General features: G+C 38.7%; 6 protein-coding genes across 7 annotated transcripts; 3 read left to right on the top strand and 3 right to left on the bottom strand.

The window, feature by feature from the left end:
* Window positions 1-167: 167 nt before the first annotated feature.
* Window positions 168-1,210, top strand: LOC18992114 (chlorophyll a-b binding protein 1, chloroplastic). Its single transcript, XM_006415473.2, has one exon. It carries the CDS (start codon window positions 250-252, stop codon window positions 1,051-1,053), a length of 804 nt encoding a protein of 267 aa, XP_006415536.1. The 5' UTR covers window positions 168-249; the 3' UTR covers window positions 1,054-1,210.
* Window positions 1,211-1,504: 294 nt separating this feature from the next.
* Window positions 1,505-2,294, bottom strand: LOC112083986 (DNA-directed RNA polymerase I subunit 2-like). The gene is made up of 3 exons (XM_024152216.1): window positions 2,212-2,294; window positions 2,076-2,139; window positions 1,505-1,990 (listed from the first exon to the last, which is right to left on the bottom strand). Exons 1-3 carry the CDS (start codon window positions 2,292-2,294, stop codon window positions 1,544-1,546), a joined length of 594 nt encoding a protein of 197 aa, XP_024007984.1. The 3' UTR covers window positions 1,505-1,543.
* A 1,047-nt stretch (window positions 2,295-3,341) lies between these two features.
* LOC18992113 (acyl carrier protein 2, mitochondrial) lies at window positions 3,342-4,469 on the top strand. Its single transcript, XM_006415472.2, has 3 exons — window positions 3,342-3,557; window positions 3,614-3,752; window positions 4,417-4,469. Exons 1-3 carry the CDS (start codon window positions 3,342-3,344, stop codon window positions 4,467-4,469), a joined length of 408 nt encoding a protein of 135 aa, XP_006415535.2.
* Window positions 4,470-9,142: 4,673 nt separating this feature from the next.
* On the top strand, window positions 9,143-10,178 carry LOC18992112 (chlorophyll a-b binding protein 1, chloroplastic). The gene has a single exon (XM_006415471.2). The coding sequence runs from the start codon at window positions 9,218-9,220 to the stop codon at window positions 10,019-10,021; it is 804 nt and encodes a 267-aa protein (XP_006415534.1). The 5' UTR covers window positions 9,143-9,217; the 3' UTR covers window positions 10,022-10,178.
* Window positions 10,179-10,500: 322 nt separating this feature from the next.
* LOC18992111 (DNA-directed RNA polymerase I subunit 2) lies at window positions 10,501-17,950 on the bottom strand. Its single transcript, XM_024152215.1, has 27 exons — window positions 17,782-17,950; window positions 17,458-17,534; window positions 17,251-17,373; window positions 16,891-16,967; window positions 16,554-16,617; window positions 16,345-16,415; window positions 16,151-16,228; window positions 16,021-16,066; window positions 15,637-15,817; window positions 15,507-15,559; window positions 15,184-15,257; window positions 14,977-15,094; window positions 14,715-14,805; window positions 14,409-14,524; window positions 14,163-14,290; window positions 13,973-14,052; window positions 13,319-13,560; window positions 13,073-13,228; window positions 12,823-12,987; window positions 12,669-12,743; window positions 12,457-12,560; window positions 12,290-12,365; window positions 11,925-12,053; window positions 11,671-11,811; window positions 11,381-11,593; window positions 11,017-11,271; window positions 10,501-10,932 (listed from the first exon to the last, which is right to left on the bottom strand). Exons 1-27 carry the CDS (start codon window positions 17,948-17,950, stop codon window positions 10,501-10,503), a joined length of 3,534 nt encoding a protein of 1,177 aa, XP_024007983.1.
* Window positions 17,951-18,404: 454 nt separating this feature from the next.
* On the bottom strand, window positions 18,405-26,423 carry LOC18992110 (DNA-directed RNA polymerase I subunit 2). Of its 2 annotated transcripts, none has more exons than XM_006415469.2 (28): window positions 26,357-26,423; window positions 26,026-26,265; window positions 25,751-25,836; window positions 25,535-25,657; window positions 25,155-25,231; window positions 24,785-24,848; window positions 24,575-24,645; window positions 24,383-24,460; window positions 24,253-24,298; window positions 23,887-24,067; window positions 23,758-23,810; window positions 23,454-23,527; window positions 23,246-23,363; window positions 22,960-23,044; window positions 22,656-22,771; window positions 22,413-22,540; window positions 22,229-22,308; window positions 21,570-21,811; window positions 21,321-21,476; window positions 21,070-21,234; window positions 20,916-20,990; window positions 20,697-20,800; window positions 20,528-20,603; window positions 20,140-20,268; window positions 19,906-20,046; window positions 19,618-19,830; window positions 19,227-19,481; window positions 18,405-19,142 (listed from the first exon to the last, which is right to left on the bottom strand). In XM_006415469.2, the coding sequence occupies exons 2-28, from the start codon at window positions 26,207-26,209 to the stop codon at window positions 18,711-18,713; spliced, it is 3,552 nt and encodes a 1,183-aa protein (XP_006415532.1). In that variant the 5' UTR covers window positions 26,210-26,265; window positions 26,357-26,423; the 3' UTR covers window positions 18,405-18,710. The 2 variants fall into 2 exon arrangements, with proteins under 2 accessions (XP_006415532.1, XP_024007792.1); XM_024152024.1 differs by having other exon boundaries at window positions 26,342-26,397.
* Between the last annotated feature and the right edge of the window lie 1,034 nt (window positions 26,424-27,457).

Raw genomic sequence — 27,457 nt, 5'->3', positions numbered from 1 at the left:
ATGAAACATCAGAGATTGATATTCTAAGATAAGACTTTATTTCGAAACATCCACTCATGAAGTGCCTCGTGTAAAAATTATGTCAATGGCCAATAGAAACACCAGAGATTGATATTCTAAGATAAGACATTATTTCGACTTTATATTATAAATACCGAAAAGCTCATCAAAGCCAAACCACCCATTTCTTGGCTCACAACAACAACTAAATAAACGTTTTTTTTTTACTTTGCTCCGCACTCAACCGCAATGGCTGCCTCAACAATGGCTCTCTCCTCCCCTGCCTTCGCCGGAAAGGCCGTCAAGATTTCTCCAGCGGCATCAGAAGTCCTCGGAAGCGGCCGTGTGACGATGAGGAAGACCGTAGCCAAACCAAAGGGCCCATCAGGCAGCCCATGGTACGGATCCGACAGAGTCAAGTACTTGGGTCCATTTTCCGGCGAGCCACCAAGCTACCTCACCGGCGAGTTCCCCGGAGACTACGGATGGGACACAGCCGGTCTCTCAGCCGATCCTGAGACATTCGCAAGGAACCGTGAGCTAGAAGTTATCCACTCCAGGTGGGCCATGCTCGGAGCCCTAGGCTGCGTCTTCCCGGAGCTGCTGGCCAGGAACGGAGTCAAGTTCGGAGAGGCGGTTTGGTTCAAGGCCGGTTCACAGATCTTCAGTGAAGGAGGACTCGACTACTTGGGAAACCCAAGCTTGGTTCACGCTCAGAGCATTCTTGCGATTTGGGCCACTCAGGTGATCTTGATGGGAGCCGTTGAAGGTTACAGAGTCGCCGGAAATGGGCCGTTGGGAGAGGCCGATGACTTGCTTTACCCAGGTGGCAGCTTCGACCCATTGGGCCTAGCTACCGACCCAGAGGCCTTCGCTGAGCTGAAGGTGAAGGAGCTCAAGAACGGGAGATTGGCTATGTTCTCTATGTTCGGATTCTTTGTTCAAGCCATCGTCACCGGTAAGGGACCGTTGGAGAACCTTGCTGACCATTTGGCCGATCCAGTCAACAACAACGCTTGGGCCTTCGCCACCAACTTCGTTCCCGGAAAGTGAGCGACTTTTATCTGTATTTTGCTTCAGTGTTTGCTTCGTGTGAGTGCAAGAGGAGAAAGAGTGGTTGTTTAGATGTATAATTTGCAAGTAATAGCTCTTTTTTCTCTCAACTCGTATCTTTGAAGTAAATGGAATTGGATTTATGTTCTAAGGTTCACTCAAATTGCAGAGGCTATTTCCAGTAAGGTAAAATTGAGCTATTTGATTGAACATGTCACCAATGCATTGGTTTTATCCATACCAATGATACACCAACGTTTAAGACGATAACTTCCACCAAAAACCAGAGAACGTTTCACAGAATAAAAAAATATACTAATGAAGCAAAACCAAAACTAATAGCAATGTATTCTTCTTCTACATAACTCTGTTACATTGTGAGATCTAATTCTTGTTCTTGCTTCATCTGTCAAAATTTTCAGACAATTTTGTTCCAGTCTTTGAGAACTCAAAAACTTTGATGTACATACAACATCAAATGAAAGCGAATTTAGACTCCTTCTCTATTGCTTCCTTCTCTATTGCTTCCTTCTCTGCCGCTTAACTGAAGAGTCATCTTAATATTCATTGCCGCCAATTCTGCAGCTAAGTACCTGAACACATATGGCATTGCAACAGTTTCCATCCCTTTGCTTGTCTTGCACGAATCGCAAGTTACCTTCTTTGGAGTCCTGCCAGGAGGTAACTTTCCAATATCTTGAATCAGCTTCTTCTGTTGAACGTTCACAACCGAAGATGTGAGCAAGCTTCCACATAGCGAACACACATCTGCAATGTGGTGATCTGATGAGGTGTGGAGCCTGTCGTGTAATAGATACGAAGCTCCATGAGCAAGCATTGCGTCTCTTTCCATTTCACCAAATCGAATCCCTCCACCTCGTTTCCTTCCCTTGATTGGCTGACGAGTTAGCTGATCCACTAGTCCTATGGATCTAACCTGCAAAGCCAGAATATATGACTCAGACAAAGCTCCAAGATGAGACAAGTGCAACTTGGAGAGTTTTACCGAGGGATCCAAAAACCTGGAATTTGTCTGAGACCATGTGACGTAGTCTTTGGTAGTAAACAGGCCCCATAAATATTCGCCTGCAAATGAACCTTAAAAATTAGAATTAACCAAAACCGGACTCTGTTTATGTGACCGTTGAAGGAGTTAACCTCACCTTTTGAGGATGCGTCTTGCTTTTCATGTCCACAGAGACAAAGTCAACTATGACAGGGTCGGTGCCATTTCGCTTCATGGTCTTTATTGAGTTAGTTACCCCATCATAGATACTACAGTACGGCTCATTTGGATGTATTTTCTGTGCATCGGAGTTTTTGTGGATGTTAACAAGGAAACTAAAATTACAGAATGAGTCTACAGCACATCAAGAGGATGGAAAGTAATGATTTTACCTGTCCAACATATGGTAACTCATCAGCATCAATACAAGAATGAGCTGATTTGTCAAATTTTCTTCTCCTGAAACTTTTATGAGCATTTTCCGATCGGCTTCTCTGATCTGACAGATCAACAGTTTCTGTCTGCAAGATTATGAGGACAAGGGTAAGAAATTCACAGAAGGGAAATGCTGAGTAATTTGTACGATGATAATTAACCCCTCGCTGCAACTACAAGAATATTCCGGGTTTCATAAAGAAACGAATGCAGAGGACAATGACCAGGCTTAAATTAAAGTTGGAGATAAAAAAAAATTCCTTGCAACTACGCTTAAGCACCATATCCAAAGATTTCTTCTGAATGCTTGATAACAAAAATGGAAAATGGGCCAAAACAATTTCTTACCCAGTATGAGCCAGGACAGCAACTATTGCATTAGTCCCTGTTGGATTCTCATCAATGCTGTACGTGGTGTATGTTTTCGTGCGCACCACGGGGGATTGAGGAGTCTGTGCCATACAGATATAATTTTACAAGACATGGGACCAAAAGAGGGAAATGATTAAATGAACATTGTAGCATGTACTTCTGCTTTCTGAGAGCATAAATGTAAATTAGAACTGACCTGCAAGTGGTAAATCTTCTGGTCAGCACGAAACTGGAGTGCTTGATTAGAGTACGCCATGGTTTGTTTCGCCATCTGTATTGCATTAAATCTTAAACACATGCTTCCACTAGCATAACTGAGTTCAAACTTTCATTAATATAATAGTATGTACATACATGTTACGTGGACTTTGACACCTTAGCAAATCTCCTTTCTCGAGTCTTCACAAGCACAGAAAAAGCTTCTAGGTGCTTCTAGGTTTTTTTTTTTTAGTTGTTTCCTTTCTGCAACACAGCGATGGCGGCGAGAAATGCTCTGATTCGACACCTTAGAGTCTACGTCAAAGCATCACTTCTAAAGCATAACATTGGCGCTCGAGAATCTGCTCTCCCTTTCACCGTTCTTCTTCGCCGTTTCTCCGACGAAGTTAGAGGATCGTTTCTAGACAAATCTGATGTCACAGATCGCGTTATCTCAGTCCTCAAAAACTTTCAAAGAGTCGATCCCTCAAAGGTATTCCAGTTATATTTTTCCTTGATTGGAGCTATATGTTTTGTATGTAACGCCAGTGCACATCTCAGAGCTCGTCTTTTCATCAAGTCAGGGAAAACAGTTTACACTTCTCTCCTCCACCTTTTGGCAGGGACACCATTGCTGATATAGCAGCAATGGTTGGTCCCTCCATTGTGGAGATTGATGTTTCAGAAAGTATATGTATAATTAAAATCACAAACAAAGAATCCTTACGAAAATAAAACACACACCAACAATGTAAAGATTAAAGTGCAAGATCTGTTCAGTAGGTACTCTCGGGCAGTGACAGATGTGATAGTTGGCAATTACTGTACCATAGCTATCAATAATCATATACCCAAACCAAAAGAGCCTCCTTTCTTCTTATAAACTTCTGTTAGCATCACAAAAAACAAAGTTAATCAGAAATAACTTATGCAGGGACAACAAAATAATTTATGCAGAAATACATATACTTTCTAAAACATCAATCTCGACAATGGAGGGATCAACCATTACTGCTACAGGATTGGACCATTGCTTTTGGTTCCCCAATTTCCCTCCCTCGATCAGTTACTATCGATATCATCAGATGGTTACATTTCTTTTACTAACTTAGTTATTATTATAGAATTCATAAATTTTATTCATGTATCGTTTTATACTTTCCTACATGCTATTTGTGTGGATCGACGTCTTAAGGAAATGGGATATCATTTCCAATACCTCGGCTTTGGTTGTCCAAAACTAGAGCATTTCCAAACAGATGTGGCTACGAACAAGGTAAAAACAAAATAATTACAATTTTTTTTACATTATTTTAGAGATTATTTTGTAACATTTGATTTGTGATTTACAGGGGACTTCTGGAGGGCCTCTTTTCGATATGGATGGCAAGATCATAGGAATTAATTCCAAGATCTCATTGAATAAAGACCATCCATTATATTTATACTAGTAGAACAGGATTCTCCTTTGCCGTTAAAATTGACCGTGTGAAGCCATTTGTCAACAACTAATACCGCAGAAGAAATCCGAAGATTAAGAAAGAGTTTTGCCTTCATCCATGAATATACAAGTTAATCACTCTTTTTTGTTTTCCCCTCTTTAGTTTAAGGATTTTATGTCCTTGATTAAAGTATATAGAGGGATGAGTTTAATCGGATTTAGGAAATCATTTTGAAGACCATCTATTGTTTTTCCCTCTTTATTTTAGGGATTTTACGTCTCTGATTTATATAGAGGAATGAGTTTAATCGGATTTAGGGAAACATTTTGAAGACTGGGATCAGATGATTTTGTACTACTGAACAGTTTTTATTTCGGTTAAATATTTTATACCTGATTTCAATTCGTAATTAAAGCCTTTTGATTTCAAATCCATTTTATGCGAAACTGGATTTGAGAAGTTTGTAATGCATCACGTGGAATATTTATGTTTTATAATCTGTAGAGATGATATTTTGCGGTTACCTTAGGTAAGTGGAGAATGTTGTGGTAGTTAATTAACTGAGCCGCTTCAATTCTTTATAATGCTTTTTTACTTACATCTTTATAATGCTGTCCACATTATCTCTTATGCCAGTCTTCATACGACTCCTTGAAGAGATGGGCCTATGTATATTACGCGAATATCTTGCTTGTGTTGTCACGTGGAGGTTCCATGTAAACTATTCAGGGACAATCGGTACTTAATTCGTGTGCTCTTGTTTGCTGGTGACGTGCCACGTGTCTGATTGACTTAGCTGACGCCTAAATGGAACTTGGAAGTGCCGTGCTTCTTCACCGCGTGTATTTCATAGTTTCATTTGATGAAACATTTTGAAATACAATATATAGCTCTCTCTCTTTTTTTGGTTAAAGAAATACAATATATAGTTAAAACGAATGACGAAACTCAGTGCAAATGCGTTGCTGCATCTTTAATTCGCTATTTTGACTTTTCAACAAAGAATAAATCTTTAACTCGTTAATATACCGAGGATTCACTATTGTAGTGTTCTGAAACCTATAGTATCAAAAAATTTATGTCTCGTTTGTGTCTCTTTTGTTCCCAATTCGAAGTATTCTTTGGACATTAATCATACGATTTGTAAATGAGAAAAAAAAAAAGGGAGGGAGGGAGAGGGTTTTAAGAGGAAACAGGGTTACTTGACAGCTTTCGGATTCCTTGGTACACAAGACACCGATATGTGTTGGACAAGCTTTCGATAATTTCAATCTTGTGATCGTTGTTGTTTAGATTCACTTCTAAAAGTTACGTTTATGCAAAAATATAGCTAGATATAGTTTAGAAAAATTAATATAGTCAGTTGCAATCACATTGGTATGAAAACTAGTTGAGTAAAATTATAGTGATTCTCATCATAAAAGAGATTTTACACATCAACATTATATTCTTCACAAGACCACCTCTGATGATCCAAAACACATCCAGTATATGCTTCACCGATGGAGAGCTTGGAGGGGGGGACACCAAAAATGCAGGATTAGGCTGGCAAAAGGCCAAGCAGCCGAAGCTTTCGTCAACTCGCCCCTGATGGCTGAAGCCTTAGGCCGATCTCCACTCCCATAATGTTAGCTGAATCAGCTATGGTTAGAGCTATATATGGTTGTGTCCGGTTCGATACTCACGACGACCGACACGATTAGTGAGTCCAACTTGAGCCGGTTAAGGTTTTAGTTCTTCGAAGGAACTCTTGTTACCAACTTTGGTTAAGGGACTTAAGGCTCTCTTCACCATTGCTGTGCATAAACCCTTGTGGTTTCCTAAACGATTGTTCAAGGACTTCGTTGAGGTACTTAATTTAGTGCCCAATGCTTTTTTTTCATTTTTAGTGTTTTAGGGAAAATAGCTAATATTCCGTGTTTGTTAAAGAAATGATATTGCACTTTGTAGTTTTTTAGCAGCCATATATTTTTTGCAAACTAATATTTTGGTTGCGATTCTATAAGCTTAACGATAAACATGTTTTTTAAAAAATTATGTGTTTGTATTGTTTGTTGGTTTTGCTGACATCCAATTCATTTTTCAGTTGCAGTATCTTCCGAGACATGCAATTGGTCAATTAGTTGGGAAAAAAAAACCTCCCCCCCCCCCAAATTACACCAGTTTTGGTCAAAAACCCCAAATAATTTTTTTCCCCGAGCAAAAGAAAACCCCTCTTCCATTGTCTCGATATTTCAGTCCAGAATCCTGAAATGGTATCGCCAGGGAGAAATTAAAGTTTCATATCTTAGCTCCCTGACGAATCGTATTGGAACAGGAAGGTGGAAAATTGGGTATTCAAGGGCTTTTGACGTTGCTAAAATCAACAATGGTTCCGATGCATATATATATCAAGAGGGTTGTACCGTCGCATAGGTTCCATTAGAGGCCAGGAACGCAAAACTTTGAAGATCGCTAACGTGTTACACAAGAAACAGATACCTCGAAAACACAATTGATCAGAAACGAAAACACAACAAAAACTAATAAGAGAGCGAAAAACTAAACAAAAAAAATTCAAAGAAAGCACGAAAGACACAAACGTAAAAATCAGAAGACCACTAACGTGATATACAAGAAACAAAAAGGAACGACGCATACGCGGGTCAGTTTCGTGATCACAATGAATCAGACAGGGACGCAACAGTATAGACTGAAAGATGTTGAGAGATGCAGAGGAGAAATCATAAAACAGTGTCGAGGTTGTTGCTACATAAGAAGAGGGTAACTTTCTTTATGCAGTATGCTTTGTTTGATATAACGCGTGTGTAGCAATAAATATATATATATATATATATATATATATATATATATATATGACTTGGGCAATGCTCGGGTTGGTCGCATGGTTATAGAAGATTAGTGTCTTTAATACCTTACTCTTCTCTCTGGCGGCCACCTTCGCCTTCGCCTTCTCATCATCAGAAGTCGAAGAAGATCCATCGCTTGTCGCCTTGACGCCAGCCACCGCCGCCGATGGAGCGGTAACAGAGGTCTTGACGTTAGCCGACGACGCCGGAGCAGCGACCGTTGTTCAGGCCCTCTTCCAGATATGAGAACGGGAAGCCACGAGATCACGGCTCATTATCATGTTCATTGTGATCAGTTTGCAAACCTTAAAATGTTCACTAACCCTGATGCCTGATTACAAAATATTTCTATAATATGTGTAGTTTATTAAACCTTGGGCCCTTTTTGTTGGTTTAAAATGTGTTGTGTTTTTGAGTTTGTAGGCTTGTATAGCCTATAGCCAAATTCGAAGGTGCTGACTGAATTTTATATTAAGGAGTCTATCATAATTGATGCGATACGGATTGCAAAATTTTCTAAAAATACACACAAGTGCCATAGATAAATATTTTATCAACTGATATGGAGAAGTCCTTGAAAGTCGTCGTCCATGCACCTTGAGGAGCTTCTTGAAACGTAACGTGGCTCAATGTTGTCGATCCCTAACTATTTTTTTTTTATTCACAAAGCTCAAAGCTTTAAAATATCTTAAAATCATATCATTAATGATATTTGTACCGATCATCCTATAATGAAAGGAACGTACAAAAAAAACAAATGTCATCAATTTAAATCCAAAAGTTGAATAAAATAACCATGAATAGAGAAATCAAATAATTTAGCAGCCAAACAAAATAGCTTCAAGATCAGGTCGAAGAAAATATTGCTAAAAGCTATTTAAAAAAAAAAAAAATGTTTTCACAATCTAGAATTGGCGTTAGCTTGGCACTTGCATTAATTAGAAATGATTGAGATACAAAATGTATTCAAGACATTCTCCCACCTCTTCCACAAATGGTAAGCATATTTTTACATCTTGTTTAATGTTCGGTTGAGATGAGTTTGGTTCAATATTTGGGTTAGCTAATAGATGGTTTTCAGTGTATTTACGGGTTTGATGGAATTGGAATTTGCTTATTGTAACTTTAAGTTGCACGCATCACAAATGTGAGGAAGGAACCGACTTGTGTTGTGGGCATTGTGGCTATGGCCATGACCCGTGGTTATGAATTTTTGTCGAATGACCATGACCCTGATCAAGTGATCATGATGGGGGATTTAACCATTATCTGGTCTCCAATGATATGCTGGCACTGATACATGCATTAACATTATAGATCAAGTTGCTAATAAAGATATTACGAAGTATGATCTACTTTGCTAGCTATTATCGTCTTCTCTAGCCAGGGATCATTATTAATCTTCTAAAATTTTATAAGAAAAGATTCAGAGAAAGAGCATATAAAAATATAATTAGAAAAGGTACACTCTAATGTAATATACAATTTATTCTACTTTTTTTTTTTTTTGATTGATGCACTCGGGATTTCAAAAGGATAGAGAGATCGAGTCTTACACGTGGCACTTCATGAGTGGATGTTTCACCATCTCCTGAAAACTTAAAACGCATATCATCAACTGCGAGCTATATTAAGTGGGACACACAATTACCACCACGTAAGCAAACAAAAAAATATAAACCCAAAAAAAATATGTCACTGGCCAATAGAAACATCAGCGATTGATACTCTTAAGATAAGACATTATTTCGACTTCATATTATAAATACCGAAAAGCTCATCAAAGCCAAACCACCCATTTCTTGGCTCACAACAACAACTAAATAAACGTTTTTTTTTATTTTGCTCCGCACTTAACCGCAATGGCTGCCTCAACAATGGCTCTCTCCTCCCCTGCCTTCGCCGGAAAGGCCGTCAAGATTTCTCCAGCGGCATCAGAAGTCCTCGGAAGCGGCCGTGTGACGATGAGGAAGACCGTAGCCAAACCAAAGGGCCCATCAGGCAGCCCATGGTACGGATCCGACAGAGTCAAGTACTTGGGTCCATTTTCCGGCGAGCCACCAAGCTACCTCACCGGCGAGTTCCCCGGAGACTACGGATGGGACACAGCCGGTCTCTCAGCCGATCCTGAGACATTCGCAAGGAACCGTGAGCTAGAAGTTATCCACTCCAGGTGGGCCATGCTCGGAGCCCTAGGCTGCGTCTTCCCGGAGCTGCTGGCCAGGAACGGAGTCAAGTTCGGAGAGGCGGTTTGGTTCAAGGCCGGTTCACAGATCTTCAGTGAAGGAGGACTCGACTACTTGGGAAACCCAAGCTTGGTTCACGCTCAGAGCATTCTTGCGATTTGGGCCACTCAAGTGATCTTGATGGGAGCCGTTGAAGGTTACAGAGTCGCCGGAAATGGGCCGTTGGGAGAGGCCGATGACTTGCTTTACCCAGGTGGCAGCTTCGACCCATTGGGCCTAGCTACCGACCCAGAGGCCTTCGCTGAGCTGAAGGTGAAGGAGCTCAAGAACGGGAGATTGGCTATGTTCTCTATGTTCGGATTCTTTGTTCAAGCCATCGTCACCGGTAAGGGACCGTTGGAGAACCTTGCTGACCATTTGGCCGATCCAGTCAACAACAACGCTTGGGCCTTCGCCACCAACTTCGTTCCCGGAAAGTGAGCGACTTTTATCTGTATTTTGCTTCAGTGTTTGCTTCGTGTGAGTGCAAGAGGAGAAAGAGTGGTTGTTTAGATGTATAATTTGCAAGTAATAGCTCTTTTTTCTCTCAACTCGTATCTTTGAAGTAAATGGAATTGGATTTATGTTCTAAGGTTCACTCAAATTGCAGAGGCTATTTCCAATAAGGCAAAAACTGAGCAATTTGATTGAACATGTCACCAATCCATTGGTTTTATCCATACCATTGATACACCAATGTTTAAGACAATCAATTGCACCAAAGACCAGAGAACGTTTTCATAGAATAAAAAAAAATATACTAACGAAGCAAAACCAAAACTAATAGCAATGTATTCTTCTTCTACATATTTCTGTTAAGTCTTCATCTATCAAAATTTTCAGACAATTTTGTTCCAGTCTTTGAGAAGTCAAAAACTTTGATGTACATACAAGATGTGCACCGTGAAATGAAAGTGAATCTAGACTCCTTCTCTATTGCTTCCTTCTCTGTCGCTTAACTGAAGAGTCATCTTAATATTCATTGCCGCCAATTCTGCAACTAAGTACCTGAACACATATGGCATTGCAACAGTTTCCATCCCTTTGCTTGTCTTGCACGAATCGCAAGTTACCTTCTTTGGAGTCCTGCCAGGAGGTAACTTTCCAATACCTTGAATCAGCTTCTTCTGTTGAACGTTCACAACCGAACATGTGAGCAAGCCTCCACATAGCGAACACACATCTGCAATGTGGTAATCTGAAGAGGTATGGAGCCTGTCGTGTAATAGATAGGAAGCTCCATGAGCAAGCATTGCATCTCTTTCCATTTCACCAAATCGAATCCCTCCACCTCGTTTCCTTCCCTTGATTGGCTGGCGAGTTAGCTGATCCACTAGTCCTGTGGATCTAACCTGCAAGCCAGAATATATGACTCAGACAAAGCTCCAAAATGAGACAAGTGCAAGTTGGAGAGTTTTACAGAGGGATCCAAGAACCTGGTATTTGTCTGAGACCATGTGACGTAGTCTTTGGTAATAAACAGGCCCCATAAATATCTCGCACTTGAGCTCTACTCCTAAATACCCACTGTATAATGTCTCAGTCCCATAGTAGTTGAACCCTTTTTCCTTCAACATGGAACCAAGATCATCAACAAGTAGACTGGATTCGCTCTTCTCTTCCCCGTTTGGTTTTTTTACTGCATCACGAAACGGCGTTGCATCTACAAACTCTCCACGCAAACTACCTCCCTGTAAAACCCGCGGGTAAAAATTTAAGTTGGTTAAAACAGAGGCAAAAACAAGATGCATGGCATCAGTGTCTGAGAAACTTGAGAATCAGACAAATTTCGAAGGATACCTTGGCACCAATAGATTCCAAAAGCATAGCGATTGTCATTCTTGATGGGAAAGCATGCGGGTTAATGATAAGATCTGGACGCATTCCAGTAACTCCATTAAATGGCATATCAATATCAGGCCACAATTGCGAGCAAACACCCTTTTGCCCGTGTCTACTGCTGAATTTGTCACCGATTATGGGATTTCTGGCATGACGAAATCGAATATTCGCCTGCAAATGAACCTTAAGAATTAGATTTAACCAAAACCGGACTCTGTTTATGCGACCGTTGAAGGAGTTAACCTCACCTTTTGAGGATGCGTCTTGCTTTTCATGTCAACAGAGACAAAGTCAACTACGACAGGGTCGGTGCCTTTGCGCTTAATGGTCTTTATTGAGTTAGTTACCCCGTCATGGATACTACAGTACGGCTCATTTGGATATATTTTCTGTGCATCAGATCCAAACATAAAATTGGTGAGTTTCTGTGGATGTTAACAAGGGAACTAAAGTTACAGAATAAGTCTACAGCACATCAAGAGGATGGCAAGTAATGATTTACCTGTCCAACATATGGCAACCCATCAGCATCAATACAAGAATGAGCTGATTTGTCAACTTTACTTCTCCTGAAACTTTTATGTGCATTTTCTGATCGGCTTCTCTGATCTGACAGATCAACAGTTTCCGTCTGCACGATTATGAGGACAAGGGTAAGAAATCCACAAAAGAGAAATGCTGAGTAATTTGTATGATGATAATTAACCCCTCGCTGCAACTACAAGAATATATTTTCGGGGTTCCATAAAGAACCAGGCTTATATTGAAGTTGCAGATCAAAAGAAAACTTGCAACTAAACGTAAGCACCATATCCAGAGGTTTCATCTGAATGCTTAAAATCAAAATTTGAGAATGGGAGCTCGAACCTGATATATTTGCCCATGGCACATCCCCCGCTCCACAGATGATTTGTTCAAAATCATCGCATCTTCCATGTCAAATCTGTGAGGCAGATAGGTAAAAAATGCATAAGAGAAAAACTGATGAAAGAAGTGTCATTAGCAAGCTGTTACACGCCAAAAAAACTTCTTACCCAGTATGAGAGAGGACAGCAACTATTGCATTAGTCCCTGTTGGATTCTCATCAATACTGTATGTGGTGTATGTTTCCGTGCGCACCACGGGGGATTGAGGAGTCTGTGGCATACACGTAAGTTTACAAGACACGGGACCAAAAGAGGAAAATGATTAAATGAACAGTGTAGCATGTACTTGTGCTTTCTAAGAGCATAAATGTAAACTGACCTGCAAGTGGTAAATCTTCTGGTCAGCACGAAATTGGAGTGCTTGAGTAGAGAATGCCATGGTTTGTTTCGCCATCTGTATTGCATTAAATCTTAAACACAAGCTTCCACTAGGATAACTAAGTACAAACTTTCATTAATATAATGGTATGTACCTGACACTGATACATGTTACGTGGACTTTGATTATGATTTGACCAAGGCGTAAGATTAGCTACCACACTTAGCATCCCTGTTGGATCAATTTCCTCATGAGTTGCTGGAGAAGAGTTATTCCTTCCTCCATTGCCACCATCAGGACAGCTTATTTCCATAAAAACCTGATGTGGGAGAAAAGAATATATATTTTAATTTGATATAAGCAAAAAAGGTGGATGTGGAGAGTAAATCCTTGGGGTTTGCTACCTGCTCAAATGGTCCAATTAACTCAATATTGTCAGAGGGAACAGATTTATTTTTAACAGGCCTAATGAATCTTGAGGGGCATGATGCCAAATACAATCCAGGATAAGATCCACCCATGCTTGTAGGTACGTATCCCACTTCGAGGTCTTCAGGAATCTGTAGAGATGCATTCAGATTTAATAGTTCTCTACTAATGAAGAAGTTTATAGGCAGCAAATATACTGTTACGAAGCGAGAAAGCCTTACCACTGAAGGAGCCTCAACTTTCAGTTTCCGCAAATAAGCAACAACTTCCGTAACTAAGTTAGAAGATAGTGATCCTACTACTTGACCATCTAAAAGAACAGGAATGACTTTTGGTGGTCCAGCTCGTACAAGTTTTGGCAATGAACATACCATCCCAACCCCAACCAGAACATCAACAACCGATTTTCTTATCTTCTGAAAATCTCTGATGTTTCCATTCGAATCAAATTGAGAAGTGATTCCTAAAAAACACCATGACCAACTAGAACATAATTAGCAAAGTTGTTACTGCAAAGAAGTGGCAAATTGAATAGTATAACAAGACTGCGCAATCTTATGGTGGTACAAAATGACCAGACCGGGAAATTTGTGCATATTAATTGCAACCAGAAAAGAGCTAATATATATATATATATATATATATATATATATATATATATATATATATATAACAGCGTTCCTCAATTACCAACTCTCGCTAAACATGATTCTATGTGAAATCTCTTATTTAATGCATAACTAACACATGTAAACTCTGATTTGGTATAACCGATTTTCAAGTCAAGAGAATAGTGTTGCTGAATTCAAGATATCATACTCAACTTATATAAGAAGAAAAACTGATAAGTGAAAAAGAGAGCTAGAGACACTCACGGCAAGTACGAGTCATATGATTCAGTAATCCACAGGGTGTTCCATCCGGGGTGTGAACAGGGCACAGAAAACCCCAAGATCTACAAGATCACAATAAAACAGAAAAATTGTGAAGGCAAAACTATTTTGGTGACCGCATCATTCACACCAGGAGTTCAGTAGGTACAAATTACAAAGTGACAGAACTTACTCAGGAAGCAGCTTTCTCACAGTTGTTGTACGAAGATCCGCAAAAGAAGCACCTCGATGAACCGCCCGGAAAAATGATAGGAAACGGATAAAGTTCAATCTCTCAGCTTGAACAGTGAAACCTTTGCTCTGGTAAGGTATTGAGAAACGAGATATTAGTATTGTTCTATTAAACTACATCATACTAAAGGAGCTTATCTGCATAAGAATATAGCTTCGCAAGCAAGCGATTAACTCAAATGCTTACCTCCGGGAAATCCAAACCATACTGCGTATGAATTTCTCCTCTTGTCAAAAATGTCCCAATTGACGTACCAATACTGCTGGAAGGATTTCTGTTCATAAGCTTCTTTACATCAGCATCTGCATTCAATCAAGGAATCATCACAGAGCACATGAGATTGAGTAAACAACATATCTGTGGAAGAGGACAAGCAAAAATTCATGCCGAAATAAATGTGGATATAGCAAAAAAAGAATGAGTTTTAAATAGTTTCAAGGAATGCGGAAGCTTAGAATATTGAACAAGGATAACAAAATGAAAGTGACTTACGGCTTTCAAAAGAATATTTCTTGCTCTTGTTGTTACCAAACTCCTGTTCAATAATACTTTTGCACTTCCGCAGCCACACTTCAAGTTTTTCCTAAAAAACAATGCATGCGACGTCAACAATCTTTCTCTAGTAAACACAACACTCATGGTTATGCAAAATAGAAACGTACAATATTTAGAAACATGGATATTGACGAAATCACATGCTCTTACATGTGCATTAAGATATATGTTTCTACCATATGGGAAGATGATTATATACCTTGAGGTAGATTGTTATAAGGTGACCGGGGACTAAAATTTCCTGATTTTGCAGAGAATCAGGATTGTCCGGTAAAGAAGTCTGATCCACCAGAGAAAAGAGCTTCTGAATTAGGAAGCTGCGAAAACAAAAAGAAAAGGTTGACCACAATAACACACAAAAAAAACTTGACAAAAAAGCCATCATGAGGCAAAAGCAAGAAATTACATGAGCAAATTGAACTTGTCGTCATCGTTGTCAAGGTGAACAAATATATAATTCTTCAGCACGGCATCAGCAACCTAAATGAATAAGAATGCAGAGACAAAAGTTTTCAAAAAGGACTACTGTTATCAGTTGTAGATATATCAAGTAATAATTAGAACCCAGTCCAAAAAAGCTAGCAGCCAAAGGCCACTCCTGAAGAAGTTTATTCAAAATACCTGATCATATGTAAATGATAACAAATGCAAAGAAACAGTTTTGCAAACAGCAACCTCTTTTGTAGTGATGAAGCAAAATGGAGAAGTTAAGAATGATACTAAACTTACAGTAGGATAGCTTTCTTTTTCTAGCCCATCAAGAGCAGGTTGAAAACGCTCTCCTGTTGGTTTAGAAAGTGAAACATTAGCTTACAAGTTTCGAGATATGTGTACATAAACACTGAGACAGGTAAGTCACCTAAGTACTTCCGGCACTGGTCCCGGGTAAAAAGACCCAAGTCTCTCACTTCATCTAGAATAATTTTGGATCTCTCACGAACTAGTTGCGTTCCAATAGCACCATCGCATCTTTCAAAACGCTCATTGTAGCAACAATTCAGGTTTTCATATATTTCTTCATCGTTGGTTTCAGTGAGAGCCTAGGAACACATGAGGACAGATGTGAAAATTGGAGAACTGAAAAGAAAAGAAAAGAAATTGAATAGCAGAAAAAAACACAAATCCTGAAGAACCCCCAAAAGATGTCGTATGTAAACCCCAAAAAACAACACTTCGCCTCAAATAAAGTTCTGTTCTCATGATATTGGAGACAGATACTTGACAGTCATCACTAAGACCATACCTTGAGAACAATGCCGACAGGTAGCAAATATTCCTTTCCACCTAACCTGTGTCCATTAGAAATAAGTTTAACGAGTAGCTCATATTGTAGGTAATGTCTTCCATATTCCACACACCGAGTTAACACTCACCAAAATCCAACTCTGGCACTTCCATTTCGAACATAATACAGTTTAATAGTGACAGATGACTGGTCGTCCCTAACACACCTAGAAAATAAAAAAGAGAGAACTGCTTGAAGAATTCTTTAAGATATATTGCTACTTAAGGTGAAGATTGACGTTATTATATGAACCATCATAGGAAAGAGATGAAATTTACATACCTAATAGAAACTGCCTTATCACTGAATCCTTCCTGGCGATGAATGAATGAATTCCGTACCATACCCATTGGCTACATAAGATTCTTAGTCAGTTAAATTCTGAGAGATATATGTGATGCAAGAAAGTTCACAGAATACAGTTTACCAATAAACTTTATACGCAGTGATTGAAAGCTAAAAAGCAGAAGTTGAAATCAGAGACAGCTTACATGGTTCCGCTTTGGTGCAATAACACATCGGAACACCTTCTCAATCCCTTTCAAAATAAAGTACCTATGTGAAAGAAAGCTAACATTATCATCATGATCGCACTTAAAGAAAAAGAGACATTTCAAGAGCTATATGAATGCCATATACCCGTTACATTTTTTATTAATATGAAACAATGGGTATGCGTATATGGCATTCATAAAACAATACAGGATGTAATAAACAAAAGCCCAAAAAATACGCTTTAGAAAGAAAACCCAGAAACACTTGGCATATATCAACCACATACACTGCAGTGGCTATATCATAAGGCATAAGAGATGGATGAAGACTTACCCTCCCATTTCAGAAGTTGCTTCTTTATACTTTAACAGTTTCCGGCAATCAGCACCCCGTAAGTTGCAGAGCTTTGACTGCACAAAAGTGCGGAGATCAATTTCCATTAGCCCATTAATCAAGGCTTGTCATAATAAGAAAAGTAAAGAGAGAATTTTGGAATTAACAGAAATGACTGAGAGCTAAGCTTTGTTCTATTGTTAGTTATAAGTGACTCTCGCTTATTGGCACCACGGCAACGTTTTGGTTTACAATCCAGTATTAAAATATCTTACATACACTTGTAATACGACACATCTTCAGGAATGGAGAGAGAATCATAAGAAATTAGTAGGAAAACCAAACGAACATTTCACCCACCATCAGCATAATAGGTAATTCCCCGAAATCAAATTTATCTCTAATGACTGGTGGTTCGTCATTGTATTGTAAGCAAACCTCAGCCATAAGCTTTCCCGTGTAAGAAATCTTCGCCTGCCTACACTGTTATTCAAAACAAACAGTATTACTCTCCACCAAATGTAACATTAATATGCCAGGAAACATTTTAAACACAATAAACTTTACCTCGAAGGGAAACAAAGCCTCTTGCCTTGATGTTGAACTGGGACTCTCTTTCTGAGGAGGGTACACTACAGGGTTATCTAACCAGAGTATCATATTCGTTAAGAAATCAGACAAAACACACAAAATTCAACATTACGAAAGCCCATCTGGAGCCATAGAGCACAGAGGATAGAATTAGAGCTAGAAACGAGGAAAGCGAACTAAACCAAGTTCTTAGAACTCAATCAATGGTGTGAATTGACAGTAACTAAACCTAGGACCTCAGGTAAGAACAGATTATGCATGAGAAACGGTATTGACAGAAGAAAAAAAAAAGGATATTGCTCAGCTTGTTCCCAGAATCGTAAACCGAAACGGGCTTGATTCGATTGAACATAACAGCGAGTCCTTTCTCCGTCATGTAATCGAACGATTCTATGTGATGCGTGACGAGATTGTGAAGCTCCTTAAAGTCTTCGAGTTTTGGAACCGAGTCTTTCAGTTTGTCAACCATGATTAGGGTTTTTGCTCTCTAGCGAGGCCGATTCTGAGGTTGTGCAGACTGCAAAAGGGACACTATTATTTAGGGTTTTTCCTACGTCGCAAGTAACAAGTCAAAACTTTACAATTCGGTCTCAAAGAATCTTGCCTGAGGAGTTGCAGTGGAGAGGGAGAGACACAAGGCGGCGCGAAAAAAATTAAGAAGGGTTTAATTTATATATATCCCCTTATTTTATATATGTATATATATTGAGTTCGGTACTCACCGGTTAATGGACAGTTTGCTGACCATTTTGGCTGATCCAGTCAGCAACAACGCTTTGGTAGAGCGACTTTTATCATACTTAGATGTAAATTTTGCAATTCTTTGTATGATTTATCAGTAATGGAATTGAATTGCAGAGGTTATTCCCAAGAACTAGGCAATTTAATTGAACATGTCACCAATCAAGTCAATGGTATTCAAGGATCAAAAATCCATTGGTTTTATTTTATCCATACTAATCATACATCAATGTTTAAGACAATCGCTTCAAGTATCACAAATACAACGTTTCACACAAGAAAAAGATACTAACCATTGAAAACAATAACTAATAACAATGCATTCTTCTAATGAACGACTCTGTTACATTGTGAGATCCGATTCTCGATCTTGCTCTGGTGTTAAATCTTCATCCGTCAGAATTTTCAGACAGTTTTTTGTTCCAGTCTTTGAGAAGATGAAAACTTTGATGTACATACAGCATGTGCCCAGTGAAATCGCTGCGAATTTAGACTACTTTTCTATCGCTTCCTTCTCTGCCGCTTAACTGAAGAGTCACCTTAATATTCATTGCCGCCAATTCTGCAGCTAAGTACCTGAACACATATGGCATTGCAACAGTTTCCATCCCTTTGCTTGTCTTGCACGAATCGCAAGTTACCTTCTTTGGAGTCCTGCCAGGAGGTAACTTTCCAATATCTTGAATCAGCTTCTTCTGTTGAACGTTCACAACCGAAGATGTGAGCAAGCTTCCACATAGCGAACACACATCTGCAATGTGGTGATCTGATGAGGTGTGGAGCCTGTCGTGTAATAGATACGAAGCTCCATGAGCAAGCATTGCGTCTCTTTCCATTTCACCAAATCGAATCCCTCCCCCTCGTTTCCTTCCCTTGATTGGCTGACGAGTTAGCTGATCCACTAGTCCTGTGGATCTAACCTGCAAGCCAGAATATATGACTCAGACAAAGCTCCAAGATGAGAGAATTGCAAGTTGGAGAGTTTTACAGAGGGATCCAAAAACCTGGAATTTGTCTGAGACCATGTGACGTAGTCTTTGGTAGTAAACAGGCCCCATAAATATCTCACACTTCAGCTCTACTCCTAAATACCCACTGTATAATGTCTCTGTCCCATAGTAGTTGAATCCTTTTTCCTTCAACATGGAACCAAGATCATCAACAAGCAGACTGGATTTGCTCTCCTCTTCTCCGTTTGGTTTTTTTACTGCATCACGAAACGGCGTTGCATCTACAAACTCTCCACGCAAACTACCTCCCTGTAGAACACGAGGATAACATTACAAATACTTACCAGCGGAATAACAATATAAGTTGGTTAAAACAGACGCAAAAATAAGATGCATAGCATCAGTGTCTGAGCAACCTGAGAATCAGACCAATTTCTAAGGATACCTTGGCAGCAATAGATTCCAAAAGCATAGCGATTGTCATTCTTGATGGGAAAGCATGCGGGTTAATGATGAGATCTGGACGCATTCCAGTAACTCCGTTAAATGGCATATCAATATCAGGCCACAATTGCGAGCAAACACCCTTTTGCCCGTGTCTACTGCTGAATTTGTCACCGATTATGGGATTTCTGGCATGCCGAAATCGGATATTCGCCTGCCATGAACCTTTTTATTAGATTTAACCAAAACAGGACTCTGTTTATGCGACCGTTGAAGGAGTTTAATTCACCTTTTGAGGATGCTTCTTGCTTTTCATGTCAACAGAGACAAAGTCAACTATGACAGGGTCGGTGCCTTTTCGCTTCATGGTCTTTATCGAGTTAGTTACCCCATCATAGATACTACAGTACGGCTCATTTGGATATATTTTCTGTGCATCAGAGTTTTGTGGATGTTAACAAGGAAACTAGAATTACAGAATAAGTCTACAGCACATCAAGAGGATGGAAAGCAATGATTTTACCTGTCCAATATATGGCAACCCATCAGCATCAATACAAGAATGAGCTGATTTGTCAACTTTACTTCTCCTGAAACTTTGATTACCATTATCCGATCGGCTTCTCTGATCTGACAGATCAACAGTTTCTGTCTGCACGATTATGAGGACAAGGGTAAGAAATTCACAGAAGAGAAATGCTGAGTAATTTGTATGATGATAAGTAACCCCTCTCTGCAACTACAAGATTATACTTTCCGGGTTCCATAAAGAAACGAATCCAGAGGACAATGACCAGGCTTAAATTAAAGTTGCAGATCAAAAGAAAGTTCATTGCAACTACGCTTAAGCACCATATCCAAAGATTTCTTCTGAATGCTTAATAACAAAAATTGAAATTGGTAGCTCGAACCTGATATATTTGCCCATGGCACATCCCCCGCTCCACAGATGATTTGTTCAAAATCATAGCATCTTCCATATCAAATCTGTGAGACAGATAGGTAGAAAAAGGCATAAGAAGATATTAAAAGAAGAAGTGTGTCATTAGCAAACTCTTACACGCCAAAACAATTTCTTACCCAGTATGAGCCAGGACAGCAACTATTGCATTAGTCCCTGTTGGATTCTCATCAATGCTGTACGTGGTGTATGTTTTCGTGCGCACCACGGGGGATTGAGGAGTCTGTGTCATACACATATAATTTTACAAGACATGGGACCAAAAGAGGAAATGATTAAATGAACATTGTAGCATGTACTTCTGCTTTCTAAGAGCATAAATGTAAATTAGAACTGACCTGCAAGTGGTAAATCTTCTGGTCAGCACGAAATTGGAGTGCTTGAGTAGAGTACGCCATGGTTTGTTTCGCCATCTGTATTGCATTAAATCTTAAACACATGCTTCCACTAACATAACTGAGTACAAACTTTCATTAATATAATAGTACGTACCTGACACTGATACATGTTACGTGGACTTTGATTATGATCTGACCAAGGTGTAAGATTAGCTACTACACTTATTATTCCTGTTGGATGAATTTCCTCATGAGTTGCTGTAGAAGAGTTATTCCTTCCTCCATTGCCACCATCAGGACAGCTTATTTCCATAAAAACCTGATGTGGGAGAAAAGAATATATATTTTAATTTGGATGTACACAAAAAAGATGGATGTGGAGAGCAAATCCTTGGGTTTTGCTACCTGCTCAAATGGTCCAACTAGCTCAATATTGTCAGAGGGAACAGAATTATTTTTAACAGGCCTAATGAATCTTGAAGGACATGATGCCAAATACAATCCAGGATAAGATCCACCCATGCTTGTAGGTACATATCCCACTTCGAGGTCTTCGGGAATCTGTAGAATAGCATTCAGATAAATAGTTCACTTCTAACGAAAAAGTTTACAGTCAGCAAATACTGTATTGTTAGGAACCAGACAAAGCCTTACCACTGAAGGAGCCTCCACTTTCAGTCTCCGCAAATAAGCGACAACCTCCGTAACTAAGTTAGACGATAGTGATCCCACAACTTGACCATCTAAAAGAACAGTAATTACTTTTGGTGGTCCAGCTCGTACAAGTTTTGGCAATGAAGGTACCATTCCAACCCCAACAAGAACATCAACAACTGACTTTCTTATTTTCAGAAAATCTCTGATGTTTCCGTTGGAATCGAATTGAGAAGTGATTCCTAAAAACACCATGACCAACCAGAACATAATAAGCAAAGTTATTACAGCAAAAGAAGTGGCATATTGTACGGTATGGCAAGTATGCGCAGTCTTAAAATGTTTAAAAATGCCCAGACCCAGAAATTTATGCATATAAATTGCAACCACAAAAAGACCTGATATTTAGATAATAGTATATTACTGATCTAATATATATATATATATATACATATATATAACTTGAAACTACAGTCTACAATAGGGTTCCTCGAGTAATATAGCAAACTCTCACTAAACATGATTCCATATAAAATCTTAAAGCTTAAGTAAAGCATGTAAACTCCAACTTGGTCTAACCGATTTTCAAGTCAAAAAAATTGCTGAATTTAAGACATCGTACTGAATTGATAAGTGAAAAAGAGAGCTAAGAAACTCACGGCAAGTACGAGTCATATGGTTCAGTAATCCACAGGGTTCCCCATCAGGAGTGTGAACAGGGCAAAGAAAACCCCAAGATCTACAATATCAAAATATAACAGGAACATTGTGAAGGCAAAACTATTTTGGTGACCGCATCATTCACATCTGGAGTTCAGTAGGTACAAAGTGACAGAAACTTACTCAGGAAGCAGCTTCCTCACAGTTGTTGTACGAAGTCCAGCAAAAGAAGCACCACGATGAACAGCCCGGAAAAATGAGAGGAAACGGAGAAAGTTCAGTCTCTCAGCCTGCACAGTGTAACCTGCTCTCTGGTGAAGAATTGAGAAACGAGATATTAGTATTGTTCTATCAAACTACATAGTTGAAGGAGCTTAGCTACAAAAGATTATAGGTTCCCAAGCAAGTGATCTCTCAAGTGCTTACCTGCTGTAAATCCAAACCAGACTGCGTATTAAGCCTTCCTGATTTCAACAATGTTTCAATTGACATACCAATACTCCTGGGAGGATTTTTGTTAATAATCTTCTTGACATCAGCAACTGCATTCAATTAAGGAATCATCACAGAGCACACGACACTTGGTTAACAAGATTTCTGTGGAAGAGGACAATCAAAAATTCATGCAGAGATAAATGTGGATATAGCAAAAATAATGAGTTTCATATAGTTTCAAGGAATGCGGGAGATAAGAACATTGAACAAGGATAACAAAGTGAAAGTGACTTACTTGTCTCAAAGGAAAATTTCTTGCTTCTGTTGAACTCATCTTCAATAAGACTTTTGCACTTCCGCAGCCACTCTTCGAGTTTTTCCTAGAAAACCAATGCATGCGACGTCAACTAACTCCTTGTTATGAACAAATATCTTTCTCTAGTAAACACAACACTTCATGGTTATTCAAAATAGAAACACACATATTTAGAAACATGGACAATGTCGAAATCACATGCTCTGATGCTCTTAGATGGGCTTCAAGATGGATGTTTCTACCATATGGGAAGATAATTATATACCTTGAGGTAAATTGTTATAAGGTGACCGGGGACTAAAATTTCCTGATTTTGCAGAGAATCCGGATTGTCCGGTAAAGAAGTCTGATCCACCAGAGAAAAGAGCTTCTGAATTAGGAAGCTGCGAAAACAAAAAGAAAAGGTTGATACAATAACACACACAAAAAAACTTGACAAAAAAAGCCATCATGAGGCAAAAGCAAGAAATTACATGAGCAAATTGAACTTGTCGTCATCGTTGTCAAGGTGAACAAATATATAATTCTTGAGCACGGCTTCAGCAACCTAAATATATAAGAATGAAGAGACAAAAGTTTTTAGATAGATTACAAGTAATTAGAACTCAGTCCAACGAAGCTGAGAGCCAAAAGCCAATCTTGAAGAAGTTAATTACTTTTTCATCACAATACTCGTATATAAATGATAACAACTGCAAGAAACTGTTTCGCAGACAGAAAATTCTTTTGTAGCGATGTAACCAATTGGGGAAGTTAAGAATGATCAAATAAACTTACAGTAGGATAGCTTTCTTTTTCTAGCCCATCAAGAGCAGGTTGAAAACGCTCTCCTGTTGGTTTAAAAAGTATAACATTAGCTTATATTTTTCGATATACGTGTACATAACACTGAGACAGTTAAATTACCTAAGTATTTCCGGCACTGATCTCGGGTAAAAAGACCCAAGTCTCTCACTTCATCAAGAATAATTTTGGATCTCTCACGAATGAGTTGGGTTCCAATAGCTCCGTCGCCTCTTCCGTAACGCTCATTGTAGCAACAGGTCAAGTTTTCGTATATTTCCTCATCGTTGGTTTCAGTGAGAGCCTAGGAACATATGATGCCAGACATGAAAAATGGAGGGAAAACACCTAAATAGAAGAAATTGACTAACAGAAAAAACACATCCAGACGAATCCCCAAAATATGTCGCTTGTAAGCCTATACTAAACCCTTCGCATCAAATAATGTTATGCTCGGAGACGGATACTTTATAGTCACTAAGACCATACCTTGAGAACAACGCCAACAGGAAGCAAATATTCCCTTGCCCCTATCCTGCGTCCATTAGAAATAAGTTTAACGTGTAGCTCAAACGTAGGTAATGTCTTCCATTTTCCCACACATCGAGTTAACACTCACCAAAATCCAACTCTAGCACTTCCATTTCGAAGATAATACAGTTTAACAGTGACAGATGACTGGTCGTCCCTAACACACCTGCAAAATTAAGAAGAAAGACCCGCTTGAAGAACTCTTTAACATATATTGTTAATTAGTGAAGATTGACATTATTATATGCACCTTCATAGGAAAGAGATGAACTTCACATACCTAATGGCAACTGCCTTATCACTGTATCCTTCCCGGCGACCACAGAATGAGTTCCGCACCATACCCGTTGGCTACAGAAGATTCTTATTCGGTTAAATTCTGAGAGAAATATATGATTCAAGGAAGTTCATGAAATACATTTTACCCGTACACTTTATACCGCAATTATTGAAAGTTAAAAAGCAGACGTTGAAATCACAGGCAGCTTACATGGTTCCGCTTTGGTGCAATAACACATCGGAACACCCTCTCGATCCCATTCAAAATAAAGTACCTATTTGAAAAAAAGCTAACATTATTATCATGTTTGGACTTAAAGAAAGAAAGACATATCAAGAGCTATATGAATGCCATATACAGATAACATTTTATACTAAGTCATAGGCAAAAGGGTCGTTCTTAATCCCACCCTAGATTCCATTGTACTTAACCAATACAGGATGTGAAAAAAATCCCAACAAAGTTTTCATGCATACAAAAATACACTTTAGAAGAAAAAACCCGGAAACACTTGGCATATATCAACCACAAACACCGCAGTGGCTATAACATAAGGCATGAGAGATGGATGAACATTTACCCTCCCATTTCAGAAGTTGACTCTTTATACTTTAACAGTTGCCGGCAATCAGCACCCCGTAAATGGCAGAGCTTTGACTGCACGAAAGTACGGAGATCAACCTCTATTAACCCATTAATCAAGACTTGTTATAATAACAAAAGGAAAGAGAGAGTTGTAAATTTCTGAGAAATCACTGAGAGCTATGCTTTATTCCATTGTTAGTTATAACTTATAAGAGCCAAATTGACATATCAAAGCATCCAGCCAGAGAAGTGACTCTCGCTTATCAGCCAGCATTATAATATCTTACATACACTTGTAATCGACATATCTTCAGGGATAGAGGATTAATATAAAAAAATAGTAGATAGAAAAAACCAAATGAACAGATCACCCACCATCAGCATAATAGGAAATTCCCCAAACTCATATCTATCTCTCACGACGTATTCATCCTCATCATATCTAAAGCAAATTTCAGCCATAAGCGATCCCGTGTAAGAAATCTTCGCCTGCCTACACTGTTATCCAAGAAGCCAAAACAAACAGTATTACTCCACCATATACAACCTATAATATGTCAGAAACCATCTTAAAAACAAAAGCCATTTCACCTCAAAGGGAAACAAAGCCTCTTTCCTTGATGTTGACCTCAAACTCTCCTTCTGAGGAGAGTAAACTCTAGGGTCCTCTAACCAGAGTATCATTCGTCAAGGAATCAGACAGAAGACAAAATTCAACATTATAAAGCCATATAAAGGATCGCATTAGAGCAAGAAACAAGGAGGAAATGGTATGAAACTGACAGTAACTTAACCTAAAGACCTAAGGTAAGAACAACTTATGCATCAAAGGACATGGAAACAGTATAATCAAAAGAAAAGGATATTGCTCAGCTTCCTCTCAGTGGATGGTTCGTAAACTGTAACGGGTTTGATTCGACTGAACATAACAGCGAGTCCTTTCTCTGTCATGTAATCGAACGATTCTATGTGATGCGTGACCAGATTGTGAAGCTCCGTAAAGTCTTCGATCTTTGGAACCGTGTCTTTCTTCTTCTCTTTGACATCCATGAGTAGGGTTTTTGCTCTCAAGCAAGTCCGGTTCTGAGGTTCTTGAGACTGTGTGACTGCAAAATGATACCGAAATTAGGGTTTCTACGTCACATGATCAACTCGAATTAGCAAAAACTTTACAATTTAAACCTCGAAGAAGCTTGCCTGAGCGAATTGATGGAGATTATTGAGAGACACACAGGAGGCGGCGCGAGAATTGTGGAAGGGTTTAGGTTGGGTTTAACTGCTCTGATAACTTTAAAGTTTATTGTAGATAAAACTCTCATCTTTGAAAATATTAAATTTTGAACCTTAACTTTTTTTCTTTATTCTCAGATCATTTTTGCAGAACATGTTGTATTTCCTTCTTTTTGTGAAATTGTATATTTTTTTATTTATTAAATTGTATTGAACCCTAACATCTTGGCAAATCGAAGACTTTGGTTTTTCCTAAACTCGTACAAACAACGTGAATCAAGTTCGAGTCGATTAACATTCTCCAAATAAAGAATAAATTATGAAACAAACTATGTTTTATCGAATCATGTATAATACTAGCTAGCATTTCACATTTTCATCCTTTTAACTTTTAAAACCAACAAAAAAAATGATTAGTTATCAAAGCATGGATAACGCAGAACTTGTTGAAGATTATATCAAATGAATAAATGATGCGTTTGTTGGTTTGTATATAATATATAAGTTTAAAAGTGTGCATGAATTATGATATTAACAGGTTTATTAAAGGTTTTGTAATGCTAATCTTGGTTAGGTTTGACTTCTCGTCTCTACTAGAAGTCAATCTTGATTCTAATTTAAAGTTTTCATCTGTTAATGTTTGTCAGCGTTTCTCTTGGAATACAAACTATTTTTCCACAATTGTATCTTTTTTTTTTATTAATTAGTCGAAACCTATTGATTAAAAATGGCCGAGAACAACGACAATTGGGAAATGAAGATAATCCACTACTTAGACTCCAGTAAGGGATACGCGATAGGTGATGAACCGGCTAAATATATCAGCAATCGACCTAAATTCTCTCTAACGTTCAAATATCACAATTCCAGATTATGTTGTTATCCAAATGCCAACATGTTTCTAATGTCGATTCATAGCTAGTCAAATTGATCAATGCAAAAAACATAATGATACAAATCCAAATCACTTTTTTTTTTTTAACAACATTCATTAAATGAAATCATAAAGATTACAATGACTAAGATCTATGAAGAAAATCAAGTGATAGTTTGGCTAGAGCATCTGCT

This window comes from Eutrema salsugineum, unplaced genomic scaffold, assembly GCF_000478725.1.
Source record: "Eutrema salsugineum unplaced genomic scaffold, Eutsalg1_0 scaffold_5, whole genome shotgun sequence".
NCBI lineage: Eukaryota > Viridiplantae > Streptophyta > Magnoliopsida > Brassicales > Brassicaceae > Eutrema > Eutrema salsugineum.
Note: the sequence above shows the minus strand (reverse complement) of the source record. Positions and strands in the feature narration are given on the sequence as shown.

Coding starts and splice junctions, on each gene's coding strand:
- LOC18992114 (XM_006415473.2), top strand. CDS start 250: ATGGCTGCCTCAACAATGGCTCTCTCCTCCCCTGCCTTCGCCGGAAAG.
- LOC18992112 (XM_006415471.2), top strand. CDS start 9,218: ATGGCTGCCTCAACAATGGCTCTCTCCTCCCCTGCCTTCGCCGGAAAG.
- LOC112083986 (XM_024152216.1), bottom strand. CDS start 2,294: ATGAAGCGAAATGGCACCGACCCTGTCATAGTTGACTTTGTCTCTGTG. Junction 2,140..2,211: donor ACGCATCCTCAAAAGGTGAG/GTTAACTCCTTC, acceptor GTTCATTTGCAG/GCGAATATTTATGGGGCCTG. Junction 1,991..2,075: donor TGGTCTCAGACAAATTCCAG/GTTTTTGGATCC, acceptor CTGGCTTTGCAG/GTTAGATCCATAGGACTAGT.
- LOC18992110 (XM_006415469.2), bottom strand. CDS start 26,209: ATGGATGTCAAAGAGAAGAAGAAAGACACGGTTCCAAAGATCGAAGAC. Junction 23,364..23,453: donor GACAAGTTCAATTTGCTCAT/GTAATTTCTTGC, acceptor TTGTTTTCGCAG/CTTCCTAATTCAGAAGCTCT. Junction 19,482..19,617: donor TGGAATCTATTGCTGCCAAG/GTATCCTTAGAA, acceptor CGTGTTCTACAG/GGAGGTAGTTTGCGTGGAGA.
- LOC18992111 (XM_024152215.1), bottom strand. CDS start 17,950: ATGGTTGACAAACTGAAAGACTCGGTTCCAAAACTCGAAGACTTTAAG. Junction 17,535..17,781: donor CGATTCTGGGAACAAGCTGA/GCAATATCCTTT, acceptor TACTCTGGTTAG/ATAACCCTGTAGTGTACCCT. Junction 15,095..15,183: donor GACAAGTTCAATTTGCTCAT/GTAATTTCTTGC, acceptor TTGTTTTCGCAG/CTTCCTAATTCAGAAGCTCT.
- LOC18992113 (XM_006415472.2), top strand. CDS start 3,342: ATGGCGGCGAGAAATGCTCTGATTCGACACCTTAGAGTCTACGTCAAA. Junction 3,558..3,613: donor AAAGAGTCGATCCCTCAAAG/GTATTCCAGTTA, acceptor ATGTAACGCCAG/TGCACATCTCAGAGCTCGTC. Junction 3,753..4,416: donor GGAGATTGATGTTTCAGAAA/GTATATGTATAA, acceptor TGTGATTTACAG/GGGACTTCTGGAGGGCCTCT.